We start from the raw sequence: 13,718 nt of genomic DNA on the forward strand, positions 1-13,718 counted from the left end.
TTATCGTAGGAAGAGAAATAGATGGAATTAAATAATACAATCTACTTTTTAATATCAAGATAACTGATAATTTAATAAATTTATTGTGTTTTACATGTTTATCCTTCTGGTGAATTTATAATTTAAAATCTTGAAAAGATCCTATAACATTGGATAATTCAAAATCTCAAATGTATGTTTTTGTAAAAAAAAAAACTCAAATGGATGTTATATTTTTGAAAAGAGGTTGTATTTAGGATTGTTGATTAACTCCATAAAACACTAGATTTTTCAAATTATTTTTTTCTTTAGAAGATACATCTTATTAGTGTAGATAGTATCAATCCATATAAATTATCCTTCAACTATGTAGTCTTACATCTACAAAAGACATTATAATCCTTCTCATTCTAATATAAAGACATCAGAATCCCTCTCATTCTAATATAATTTGACTCATTCATGTGTTTCCTGCCTAGAAAAATGTCCAGAGATGCTCATTGTACGATTATGCACACCAGTGATCACTCTGCCATTGTCTGCATCATGTGTCACATCCCCGCCAACATTTGTTTGGTTGTCCTTGAGATACATCGTATTAAAGGAGGTCTACTCTGATACCATTTGTAACAGCTCATAACATTTTCCAGGATTGCTGACTGAGCCCACAAACCAACACTAATCTTTTGCGCATGTTTTGTCCTCACTAGCATGTAGTCTTAAAAACTTCTCAGAATGTCACCCATCCAAAAAGTGTTTCAAGTCAAATATGTTTAACTATGAAGTTCTTTTGTTCTGGGCTACCAAAAAGAATGTGAAGCTTATTGGTATAGATAGTGCAACCTTATAAGCTCTCCTTCAACTATATAGTCTCATATGTACATGTCCTCCATATCACTCTCATTCTAATCTGATTTGAATTATTCATGTGTTTCGTGTCTAGAAGCATGCCATGAGCCACTCACTCTATGTGTCATGCTCATTGACGAGTCACGACCACTCCCTATCCTAGTCAGCCTTAAGCATCACAAAGGTAGTAATTATTACTTCTTTCCTCTTTGTGTCCCGTTTCAATATTATTTTTTCGTCTCATAAAATTGAATTTTCAGCTAATAGAGGTATTCCTATTTAGTGTTGAACAGTGCCTTAAATAGGATAACTTCTCGGTTGATTTTAGTCATTCAACAACCACACACCTCCCTTTAGGCCCCATTTTACAAATGAACTGTTTCCCTTGTTTCTTTTGATATTTAAATGTATTTTGTTTAGTTTTTCTTTTTATTCTATTCAAATTTTGTCTTATTAATTTAGTCCAAATATATTTGACTTTTTATATCATTTAGTTACTTTTTTTTTGTGAACTTCTACGGTACACCTCACAAATTGAGGTGTACCGGTACTCCTGCTTCAAATATTTACAATTTAACGATTATTTTATAAAATAAAGAGTTATTTATCAATATTTATATTTTATAAGACATCATTTTATAAGAATAAACATCATTTCATTGTTTATAAGAATCATATTAAATTTTTAACATTTTCTCATAAAAAATAATAAATATTCTTTGTTATATGTAACAAAAATTAAAAAAAATGTAAAATTTTATTTCGTTGACACTTTTGGTAACTAAGATCTAATTATTGTAATTGTTAATGATAGAAAACGATTCTTTTTCTTCGAAAAAACAACTCGTTTCAATATAAATTTGATGATTTAGTGTACCGGTACACTCAAATTTTTGAGTGTACCATAGAATTTGCCTTTTTTTTATAGAAGAAAACTTAAGGAGGCCCCACTCAACGAACGCTGAAAGACAAAGTTGAATTCACGATCTTGCTAGTGAATCGACTCTTTTTACAAACTACAAGCGCGAGCAAATGGTATAAAAGAAAAAGTGTTATACCAAGAGTACGGAGGGAAAGGGAGAATATCATAAGAACAATGATAGATTCCGGTTGTTAGGTTTAAGTTGTATACACAGAAGATCAAAACACAAAAGACCAGTCAAGTCCCTTCAATAAAAAATACAGGAAAGAAATAAAATTTCATTTCTTACGTATTGAACTACACTGCAATTTATTATACGAATGAGACTTCAAGTGTTCAATGGAAGGGATGTTTTCGTGTTGGTACTTTTCTTCTTTTTCCATAATAACTTCTTCCACAAACTTCCGCTTCCCGGTTTCTTAGTAGGTACAACGGCCGGTTTCTTAGTAGTTACAATGGCCAAATCATTAGCAGTAACACTGTCATCTGGAGCTTTAAATTCATTCAATGATAAAATCTTCTCCAGAGGTTGTATAATGCCTGGAATGGTGGTGAGATCGGAGTCACGGTCACTTACTTTGGAAACCTTGGATTTAGTATCATCTTCAGATAGCATCTGATCGAGTAAAGATCGATTCTTTTTCATAACTTTCAGGGGAGCAGGGATAGGATTCGTTTTTGTCGTCGTGATGGTGGTGGTGGATGTGGTACTGATAGGCTGTGCTGCAATAACATTGTCAAAAAGGGATGCATCCTTTGGTAGAGCCAATGACCTCAGCTGCTTCCCAAGATTAAGGATGGTTTCTTGACACTCTGCCAACTTTTCTGAAGCGGCCGTTATCTCCAAGTCCTGTAGGATTTGGTAACACTCTTCAATACAATACCAACATGAAAAACCCAACTATAATTCAATTTGACAACATTAGTCAATCATACACATGGAGATATGCAGGTTCATTATTTTCCCTAACTTGTCTATTGTCAATCTCCAAACATCAAGCCTTGATTCGGGGCTTTATTTTCACTTATTTGTACCACTCTCTAAACCATATCAGTCGACCATCATTTACAATTATACTTGAAGATAAATGAAGTGTTCTACTAGTAGTCACATATTAAACATTTTCTTGTTTTGGGCATGATAGAGGAGTTAACTTTCTAATCAGAAGATAAAAAAAGTAGCAAGACGCTGCAATAAAAATTGATACCTAGATGGAAACTAATTAAATGCATGTTTGTTTTCAAAGTGAAAACAAAATGGGCGCGCTTTAATTCTGAAGCTGCCTCTAGGAGCTTCTATGTAACTTGCGCCAAGACTATTTCAATTAGGAATTACCTGTAAGTTTTTGTTACCTTGAAAGTTGGAAATTATAGATAATATACAAGTAATATAGTTTTTTCTGCCAACAAAGCATTAATATATCTCTCTGATAAGTTTATACTTGCCCTCTATTTAAATTAGTTTGAACTTTGAAGCGCAAAATATCACATGATATTGAAGAACCAAGGCCGTAGCCCGAAGATATGTTTAATTCCAATCATCTACCAAAAGGAACCAAATCGTTGTGCGACAATATTAACACCATACAATATATGTTTCAGACATTTATTCGAATGATATATCGTTCAATGCTTACCATACTCCAAATTGGGATCCCTAATTTTTAATTTAGAAAACTGAATGCTATCAAGACGTAACTTTTGCATAGGAAAGAATCATGCTTCATCTTGATTGAATATTCCAGAGTTTAACATAGGAACTAGAAATCTTACTGTGAGTCATCGAGAAAAAGGAATAAAATGAGATAAACTTACAGTTCGCAATGGCTTGTCTTTCTGGTTGATATCATGGTTTGAGCCCTCCTTTGACATGCTGAGAACATTAATTGGATATGCAATAAATCCTCAATTAGAAATTAAAAGTTAAATATTAAAAAGAAATAGCATTGAAACAAATATTTGAAGATAGGTCTTACCTTTCAAGCTGGAGTTGCAATTCAAGACATCTGGTCTCTAATTCCTCACAACTGTGGTTCTTGTTCTCTAGTTCCACTTCTAATTCCAAAACCTTGAGACCAACCTCTTTTAATTCAGCCTCTTTATGCTGTGCATCAAGATCTGATTTCATAATTGTGTGATTTTTTATTTGATCCTCAAGTATTCCATGCGATTCTTTTAAGGATTGTAACTCTAGTCTTGAGTTGTCAATAGTTTTCTCTGATTCCCGAAGTTGATCCGTTAAGGACTCAATCCTATCAGTAGCTGATTGAAGCCGCCCTTCCAATGTTTCCTTTTGAGATTCAGCAGTGATTAATTTTCCTTTAATATTTTTAATTTCTTCTTCCTCATCAGAATACATCTCTCGACTCTGACTCTGAAGATCATGACCATTTGAAGTAGTTTCTTGAGGAAAACATGGAAACTGTTCAGCAGGATGATGCAACTTATCTTCCCCTACAAAATGACCTATCATCCCAAACTCTGCTTCACTTTCGCTTCGTGTCTCATCCCAATCAAATTGTTTCTTGATGGCATCCTTCATACAAGAAACATCCTGAAGTGAAAAGCAGTGATTCATTATCCAATCCAAGGCTGTTGTTAGTTCTTCAGCAAATTTTTCATGATCAACCTTGCCGTTCAGTAAATCATAACACACATGTAGAAATTGCTGTAAAATGTTGCTGAGTTCAGATGTTTTCCATTGGAAAACACGGACCATGTAGCCCGTTGGCGTTCCTGAATTACTTACTGAGGGTACAGTCTCATCACTTGTGCACAAGGGATCTGAATTATCACAATCCTCAGCAGGCAAGTTGATTCTTTCAATCAGCTCAATTATCTTTCCTATTGATTTACTCGGGTCTTCATGAGCTTGCTGTTTGGTTCTCTTTATTGGCGAGAAGTCAGTAATATTTACATCACTGGATGGAACTACCACCAAAGAGTTATTTGAAGGATCAGATCCTTCAATATGACCAGAAACTTCTTTCAAACCAAAGACGCGCGGATCTGGATTACTCAGATTCCTCAAAGCTACTCTAATATTCTCGAGTACATCATCAGGATTTTTTTGAGTGACATGGTTTTGTTCCAGGATCATTTTTACTACATCTTGAAGCCAACTGGGAATGTTATCCTTTAGTTCATCAAGGGCACATGTTTTTTCATTTGATGTTGAGAAGTCCAAAATGTGACCAAGGGTAGTCTCCTTTTTCCTAGTCTCTGAGAAGCCACTGATCTCAGCAACTTCTTTCAAAGAAGCACCAGAGATTTCAGGGTCTTTTTCAACAGAGACCACTGCTAATTTTTCCATTTCGACAAAGTCATCCATGAGATTTATGTCTGAAGCTCCAATGCTTCGGCAGGACCAAGATTCCTTTTGTTTTCCACTTCTGAAGTGCTCTGATTCTGAATTCAATGCAGAAGCCGAGGAGTCAGCACAGCTAACCTTGTCATCACTGCCAATATCAGACGTTGATGCCAAAGAGAATTCGCAAAGGTTACTTCTAAGCTGCTCTACAGCTACTTGACCCTTAGATGATTCTTCATTATGCGACTCGAGTTGCAAAAGTTTTGAAGCTGTGCGAGAAAGCATTACTCTTGAGAATTGGAGCTCATTCATTTTCCTACTTAGGGAATCTTTTAACGCTTTGTTTTCTTCTTCGACGGCATACAGCTGCTCTGTCAAAGTACTGATTCTTCTAGGAGTCCCAGGAGAACTGTCAAGTGAAGATTCAACCATTGAACTAGTTGAGTTCAACTTGTTCCTTCTTATTTCAAGGGTATCTCGTCCTAACATTTCAGCTTCATTTTTCATTTTTGCAAGGGAACCAGGACCTGGTAACCGTTTCCGAACCAGAAGGCGCAATCTCTGACATTCTGATTCTAACTTGGCAATTTTTTTAACATTCTCTAAGTGATGTTTATGAGAAACATCAGCTGTCCGACGACCAAATTCTCTCTCTTCATTTCGGATCTCCAGCTCCTTTTCAAGTACTCGGACCTCATATGTCAGAGAAGCATTATCTTTCTCAGTGGACTCTAATCTAACCATCAGTGCACTATGATCTGCCTCAGCTTGAGTCAATTGTCTTTTCAGATCCTCAATCAATTTTTCTCTTTGAAAAATGGATGTATTAAGATGAGAATTTTCAGTCTCAACTTTTGCCAGCCTTTTACTTGTCACGGATAACTGATCCTCCCAAACCATGCACTCCTTTTCAAATTCCTTTGAAGCCTTCATCACAGCATCATGAATCCTTTGCCCTTGTTCTTCTCGAACAAATCGTAACTGCTGCATACATTCCTTCAGAGCTCCATCCAAATGGGCTACTCTTTCTTCATAAACCAATCTGTCCCGCAATGCTTCATCCAGACCTTGCTTCACCGACAACACTTCAACTTTTGCTTTTTCCAAACCTTCAAAGCAAGATTTTAACACAGACCATTAAAAGAACTCTAAAAATACTTCAGTCATAAGTGGTTATTTACTTAATTTCATGTCCATGTTTACAAGGCGAACAATAAACGAACACATCAGAGACATGCACGAATGTTACCTGCAACTGCTTCTTGTGCAATTTTAGTTTGTTTCTTCGCCAGCTCATCTTTAGAATTACACTCAGAAAGTGCCGAAGCAAGCTTATTTTCTAATTCTTTGAAGTCTTTCTCCAATTCTTCTTTATCAGCAAGAAGTGTGTGTACCTATAAAACACGGAAAATCAAACCAAACAACATACCAATTATTTTTATCACAAGTAGTACAGCAAAAATTATTTCGTCCATTTTACAATCTGTTAATTCAGCACAAAGGGCCTAAGAAAAAAAACTCAAAAAAAAAAAAAAAGGAAAGAATCTTCTTAGTTCTATAAAATCACACTTAGTTATTAAGTATGAGACAATATTAATTGATGATGTATCTCTAAAATAGGTAGGATAAATAAATGAAGAAAAAGAAAGGTTACAAGCATCCAATGTAATCATATGAAATAATCATATAAACTTACAAACAAAACAAAGTGATTGGGCTCAAGTGTAAATACGAATCGTTCAGGAAAATCCAAATTCAACTTCTAGGTGGAACAATTTTTTGTCAGGTTTTACTTACCTCCGGCTAACTTCCAGATTTTGGGAACCAAAGGGTTAACATAAAAAACAATTATATAAACTTCCAAAGGTTCCATAAAACTTGCAAAATGAAATTCAGAATATAAATAAATTGATGCAAAAAAAACAACTAGCTTATTACCTCTCCATTTTCAGTAGTTAAAATTGTCTTTTCTGATGACTTTTTCCTCCAAGGCCACGATTTTTGATCCATAATGCTAACAAGGATGTAACTATAATAATAATCATAAGAAAATATTAACCTCAAAAATTTTATATTTCAAAAAACTAAATTAAAAATAGCAATTTCCTTTTTTTTTTTTTGAGGGAAAATAGCAATTTCCTGTTTCATAAAAACAAGAAAAACAATAGCGACTCACATTTGTATACAAATCTAACACTACAACACAACAAGACAAAAAAAAAAAAAAAACCAATTAATTCAAATACAGCCGAAAATAACGAAAAAAAGTTTTACTTCAACTTTTTTTTTCTATTATAAGTTTAGTACTAACATAAACTATGCAATGTCTTTTATGTAGAAAAGGAAATACAAAAATAGAAAGAAAATAGCAGATTCTCACCTCTAATGAAATTTGAGATTGAGGTTGTGCATGTTGAAGTAAGAAACTTGTTAAAATGTTGTGAAGAAACAAAGTGTTAAAACATCAAGAGTGAGTTGAGATGAAAATGTAAATGATGTTTGGTTTGATCTGACACTCACTGTTTGAAGAGAACTTAGCAACAACAATAACAACAACAGAGAGAGTGTGTGTTTGGTGAGAGAAAGGGAAAAGGGAAAGAAGTGAAAAGATAGGAAAGTGAAGAGTATGAGTCAAGAGAAAATGACGGAGTGAGTGTGTTGTTGGTGAGAACGAGAGAGGTGTAAAAAGGTGTAAAAAAGGGTGGTGATAGTAAGTGTCGGCTTGGTTGTTTTATTGGATCTGTGATTCTGTATAATAACACGAGAAAAGAGGAAGGGAGAGAGTATTTTAATGGAAATTATAAAATATTCAGATTCATGTCTCTCAATGACACAGCATCCCTTCCTCAAAGTTGCAGCTTACCCACAGGGCTACAGTATGAAATTAATATTGTACTATTAGTACTGGTAAGTGGTGTCTAGATTTATAAAGTTGTGGATTCAACTTTCATTGTTGCGTGAGAATCTCTTCAACGGTCGACAAGCTGTTAATTAATAAGGTCGTGGATTCAACTTCAATTACTGCGTGAGAAACTCTTTGACGGTTGACCGCCTTAAGTAAATGTTGACTGGATCAATAAAGTCGTGGTTTAGACATTGACTGAACTTTAAGGTGTGTCTTGATTCAACTTAAAGTCCAACCCATATAAATTTTCGTACAAAAATGATTGCTTTGTGATTTAGTGTATCCTACAAAACTATCGTATGTTTTTATTTTTAGAGAAGTGTTATATTGACATCCAAAAGCCTACAACTTTCCATAGAACGTATGATTCTTAGACTTAGCAATAAAGGTTGACACACATCTCAAAAAAATAAAAATGATTTAAAAAAATTAATTTGTACACTTTACCATATAAAAATATGTATAGACAACTATTGGGTTGTTCATTTATTATTTATCATTTCCCTTATTTTTATCATAAACAGAGGATACAGGAAATATATTGGAAAAAACTCAAGTCTCACATCGGATAGATAAGAATCTTGAGAAGAGTATGTAAAGAGGAGGCAATCCTCACCTTACAAGCCGATTTTGTAAGATTGAGTTAGGCCTCCAAATTCAGTATGGTATCAGAGCTTGTCGAATTCAAGGGCTGCCTAAACCCAAAGAGTGTTTGGCGTAAGGGGGGTGTATTGGGAAAAACTCAAGTCCCACATCGGATAGATAAGACTCTTGAGAAGAGTATATAAAGAGGAGACAATCCTCGCCTTACAAGCCGGTTTTGTAAGGTTGAGTTTAAACTCATTGGTGTCATAGGGTTGTTACATATTTCATCACCACAACCAAGGCGCTGTTTAGGGTGGGAGACCTTCTTAGGTCTCCTACGGTAGGAGACCCTCTTATTTTTTTTATTTGTTTTTACAACTAATATGATTTTTTTATGAGAATAATAGGAATGCTTATTGACCCTTAGATTAGAATTAAATGATCGAGATTAAAAGTCTCTTTTAAACAACACATGTTCCTTGCCACATGGTATCGTTCTTGTACTGTTGGCTTTCTTTCTCTTCTGCAAATTTTTCTTCATTTCCTTCTCATACCTTTTCCATTCATTGATTGGCCTTCCTTGCAACCACAGCAAAGACATCTAGTGGCGGCGTTAAGAACAGTTTGACTGAGAAGTAGGAGAGAGAAAGCAGCAACACTGTAGACAATAGAAGTGTCGGTGGTGTAGACACCGCCGTAGACAGTTTTTACAATTTTTGCTGATAGAGAAAATGGATCGGATGTTGTTTCAAGAATTTGAATTTGTATAACAATGGTGATTATTGATTGATTCCATTTTCTTACAATTTTTGCCTTTTCTGTGATTGATTCCAAAATTTGCACCAATTTATTTTCTTCTACTGTAAAAATACAATTTTTGTTGAGAAAGGTGTGAATATTTCCAAAATTAAAATGAACCTACAGTGTGTAATAAGAACTCTCGACTAAATTCAAAACATAAAAAAGCTCAAGGGAAAAAAGTAGCTGAATAAAACCCAGAAAAATGGAAGAAAATGATCTGCATATACGTTTCTCTCTCCTCCAATTGCAATGCTTTTCTCTTTTTATCAATAAACCGTTGGATTAATCCAATAACTCCTATTTATTTAGCAACCAAACAAAAAAAAATAGTCAAGTCTTCTACGGTAGGAGACCTAAAGAAGTCTCCCACCGTAGCCTTTGCCCCGCAACCAACCCACTATTCTTAAGTTACGTATGGCCAAGCTTATTTTTAAAATAAAAAGCTCTTTAGAAAACTTTTTGGTGTTGGTCAATTATGCATATAGTGTATTATATGATTCTTGTTTGCTTGTGTTGATTTGTTATAGTATGGGTGATGTTTGGATGCTTCAGTACCCAAGTATCATGATTTGAAGGATGGTGAATTATAGATTGTGGGATAGGAGTTGAATCTTTTGTTTTATCTTTTGTAAATGGCTGTATCCTGAGTTATAGTGTTAGGTACTAAGAGCTTTTTGTCTTCCCTTTAGTATGAGACCAGATGGAGTTTAGTATGGGAAAGGATACTTAATTTCTACCATGAAAAAGTTATTTTTGACCATTAAATTAAATAAAGAACATAGTTTTATCATAGGCTCTCTGCACCATATCTTTCTTTTTTAAACATTGTCTTCATCCTCCATGAGATTGCAATTGACCCACATCCACCAACTCATCACAGTGAAATGTGAATCCCATTTCTTTACTCACAATTATAGATACAAAAACTAAATTCACGGCAATTTTTTTTCCTCTCCCAACTGTTTCTAAAATAAAACTTATTCAAACTAATATTATTTATTGATTTATTTAAATCGTTTTTTTTTTTTAAAAAAACATTAAAAACAAAATCATTCTAATTGGATCTGGGTATTTTTATGAACAAAGTTTGGGTATTTTATGAACAATTTTTTTTATGAATTGAATGAAATCTCGTTAAATATTCAAGGAACACTGCTCAAAGGTAATTTAATTGCATGTTTGTAATGCAAATCTGAATGGGAAACATTGTGAATACCCCATTCACGGATCTTTATCTTCCATCTGAGACCTATAAAAACACCATCAAAGAACACGTTCAAATGATTGATAGCATGAGACCAATCTATCATGGTGTATTTAGGTGTCTTTAGTTTAATTGTTGCATTCCACGGCTAGGTGTAGCCATAAGCCTTTTCGAACTTTTGGTGTAATAATACATTTGTATGATGTTTAGTCTAACTTACGAATAAATGATTGTGTATGTTCTCAGCAATCCCTTATAGAAGGTAGGTAGAGTTCGCTTACTTTTAATGTTGTGTTAGACCGTTATCAATAAAAAAAATTAATTATTGAAATAAAATGTATTGAGTAAAATGTTAACGTGCAACCGTTCATAAGTAATAGTTCAACTAAGACCAAGTGCAATGGGATAGTTGAAAGTTAAGTTCAACATGTTGAACTATTGGAAGAGGGTGTTGAAAATGAGAGAAAAATGATGTGGAGGAGAGAAGAGTTGAATGAGTTCAACATTGTTGAACTTGAATAGAGAAATATTTTGTGGATAAAGTGGGTGACACTGTAATCTTCTGATTGACTGCCTGAATTTTTATCATCTTAATAATTTGACTTCAATTATTTCATTGCAAAATAATTTTTAAATTTTTTTTTTCTACCAAAATTTATGATTTTTTTTTTGTCTATAAATATAGACTTGGTTCATTTGATTTGGACACAAGAAAAATAAAAATCAAGTGTTTCAATATCTTAATCTTGTTATTATCTTTCTATTAGCTTTTCTTTTGAAGTTTTAATCTTTTTTTAGTGAAAATAAATTATTTAAATAAATTTTGTTTTTTCAAAAAAACTAAAAAAATAAATTGTTAAGTTTTTATTATTTTAATTTAATTATAATCGATAATTGTAATTTTATGTAAAAAAAAAAACAAAAATATAAAATTAAATAAGAATATGAAATAAAAAGTGGTGGGGTAGAGTGTTGAATGAAAAACCATTGAAAATGGTAAAAGTTGAATGAGTGTTGAATAAAAGAGAGAAAATGATGTGGAGTGTTGGGAATTGAAAAAGTTAGTGTTGAGTGTTGTTGAATGTTTTTCACCATTGTAAATGGTCTAACAAATGTTAAAATTACTAAACTAGACATCGTTATCAGAATTCAAATTTAAAATTCTTCACTTGTATATGTGATTTTTCAAGTGATTATTATCAATGCTTCTATCTAAAAAAATATATATTATCAAAGAGTCTAACATCATCTACCTAGTTTTTTTTGTTAGAAATTATCCACCAATTAAAAACTATGAAATTGTTCAAATTTCAATTATCAAATACTTTTCATTTGGTAATTTGAGGGATCAAGAGTTGTGACTTTTTTGATCCGCGGAAAAACAAACCCCTAATCAATAGTTAGGTTAAAGGAGGGATTTGAAAACCATTCAAAACACATGCCTCCATTTTTCATAGCAAAAAATGACCCCCAACAAAGAGTATTTGATGGCTTCCACGACCTCTCCCACCTTTGGATTCTTCGAGGAAAAAATAATCTCATTATGTGCCTCCGAAAAATTTCAAATTATAGTGTGTCAAATAAGGATTAACCCTTTCCGGTGTTTTTTCGACAAAGATGAGGATGAAAAGTATTATATGAAAGAAACTACATTCATGGATAAAATTACACTAGTTTTGGATCCACTTAAAAATCAAATATCGCTCCCTCTCCTCGTTAAACTACACCTACAAAATAAATCATCCTCTACTTCAAATAAGTACTTTACCTAAACTATTCTCTTCATCTCATTATAAGAATTGCAAAGTGAGTGAATTGGGATATTGAGAAGTAGGTCTTTGGCATTGGGAAACAAGTATGCTAACAAATATTACCTCCGTCCCTAATTATAAGGCCCTTTTGAAAAAATAATGGGAATTAAGATAGTGGATATTTGTATTAAATATGTTTGTAATTATTATTGTATTTACAATTTTATCCTTTAAGAAAGATGGTTGGCTTATGTTTTCAACATTCTATTTATTGTTGATTGAAGAAAAATATGTATAATAAATAAGAGCATGTATGTAAAGAAATAATTAATGTAGTTGGAAATAGAAAATGAGTCTTATAAAAAGGGACAAAAAAAATTCAAAAGGATCTTATAATTAGGGACGGAGGTAGTACTCTTTCCGATCATTATTATAAGAAAAAATAACTTTTTTAGATTTATTGAATAACTAATGTATGTGGTCTATATCTATAGACTAGACACATTAGTTATTCAATAAACTTAAAAAAATTATTTTTTTGTTGATAATAGTAATCGGATGGAGTATTTCGATCAACAAAAAGAGGTGGAAAAATGGAACCGAGTTCTTGAAAAATTCAAAGGCTGACTGTCCTTTTCCTCAACCATCCCAATTCACGTACCGCACTTATGACTAAACAATGTCAAAATTCATTAGGACATATATGTTTAACCAAATTCAAATCACAAGTATAAGTAATAACTAATTCTCTAATCTTAATATTCTCGTGACATCGTACATGGTTAACATGTAGTAAAATTTAAAAAGGGTTTGGTTTATCAACAACAATAAACAATTGATTCTTTAGAATAATGGGGCATACATAAAGAGTCAACTAAGATGCTCTGCTTCATAACTTCAGTCTTTGGCTTTACGCTTGGCATCCTTCTGTCAAAGTTTTATCATTATCTTAAACTTCATCAATAATTGTGATTATTACAATTGATCAATAAAGTTGATTGTGGACCAAATCTGAGTCATATATTTGGTAGTTAGGAGATCAAATAGTAGTACTGTATTCAACTAACAAAAATTAAAGATGTGATGTGCCCAGGTTGTTTCCACTCAAATTTCCCCCTTATAATTCTCCTTAATATTCGAGAGAATAATTTTATACACCACATTACTTTTTCGGCACTCAAATCTCATAATATAAACTTTAAAATAAATATATATTGAAAACTATTTTGCTACAACCTTTTATACAAAAATTTTTAGCTTTGTCAATCATTTTTTACTTGATTTGCTTTCTATATCAATATTCACATTGTCTTGAATATTTTTAGCTGCTATCTTAAAATGATTCTTCAAATAAAATATTTAAACTCCGAGTTGTTGACCAATGAAGACTGGGTCTAGATGTCATGTGCAGA

The 13,718-nt window shown here is 32.9% G+C and overlaps 1 protein-coding gene across 1 annotated transcript; it reads right to left on the reverse strand.

The window, feature by feature from the left end:
• Nucleotides 1-1,892: 1,892 nt before the first annotated feature.
• LOC25493470 (filament-like plant protein 7) lies at nt 1,893-7,932 on the reverse strand. The gene is made up of 6 exons (XM_013601971.3): nt 7,441-7,932; nt 6,999-7,089; nt 6,310-6,454; nt 3,727-6,169; nt 3,566-3,623; nt 1,893-2,600 (listed from the first exon to the last, which is right to left on the reverse strand). Exons 2-6 carry the CDS (start codon nt 7,068-7,070, stop codon nt 2,079-2,081), a joined length of 3,240 nt encoding a protein of 1,079 aa, XP_013457425.1. The 5' UTR covers nt 7,071-7,089; nt 7,441-7,932; the 3' UTR covers nt 1,893-2,078.
• Nucleotides 7,933-13,718: the final 5,786 nt, after the last annotated feature.

This window comes from Medicago truncatula, chromosome 4 (assembly GCF_003473485.1).
Source record: "Medicago truncatula cultivar Jemalong A17 chromosome 4, MtrunA17r5.0-ANR, whole genome shotgun sequence".
Taxonomy (NCBI): Eukaryota; Viridiplantae; Streptophyta; class Magnoliopsida; order Fabales; family Fabaceae; genus Medicago; species Medicago truncatula.

Bases quoted from the DNA above. Each gene is read 5' to 3' on its own strand.
- LOC25493470 (XM_013601971.3), bottom strand. From the start codon at position 7,070: ATGGATCAAAAATCGTGGCCTTGGAGGAAAAAGTCATCAGAAAAGACA. The intron at 6,170-6,309 runs GTAACATTCGTG...CTTGCTTTGAAG, and splicing joins TGCACAAGAAGCAGTTGCAG to GTTTGGAAAAAGCAAAAGTT. The intron at 2,601-3,565 runs GTAAGTTTATCT...CAAATCCTACAG, and splicing joins AAGACAAGCCATTGCGAACT to GACTTGGAGATAACGGCCGC.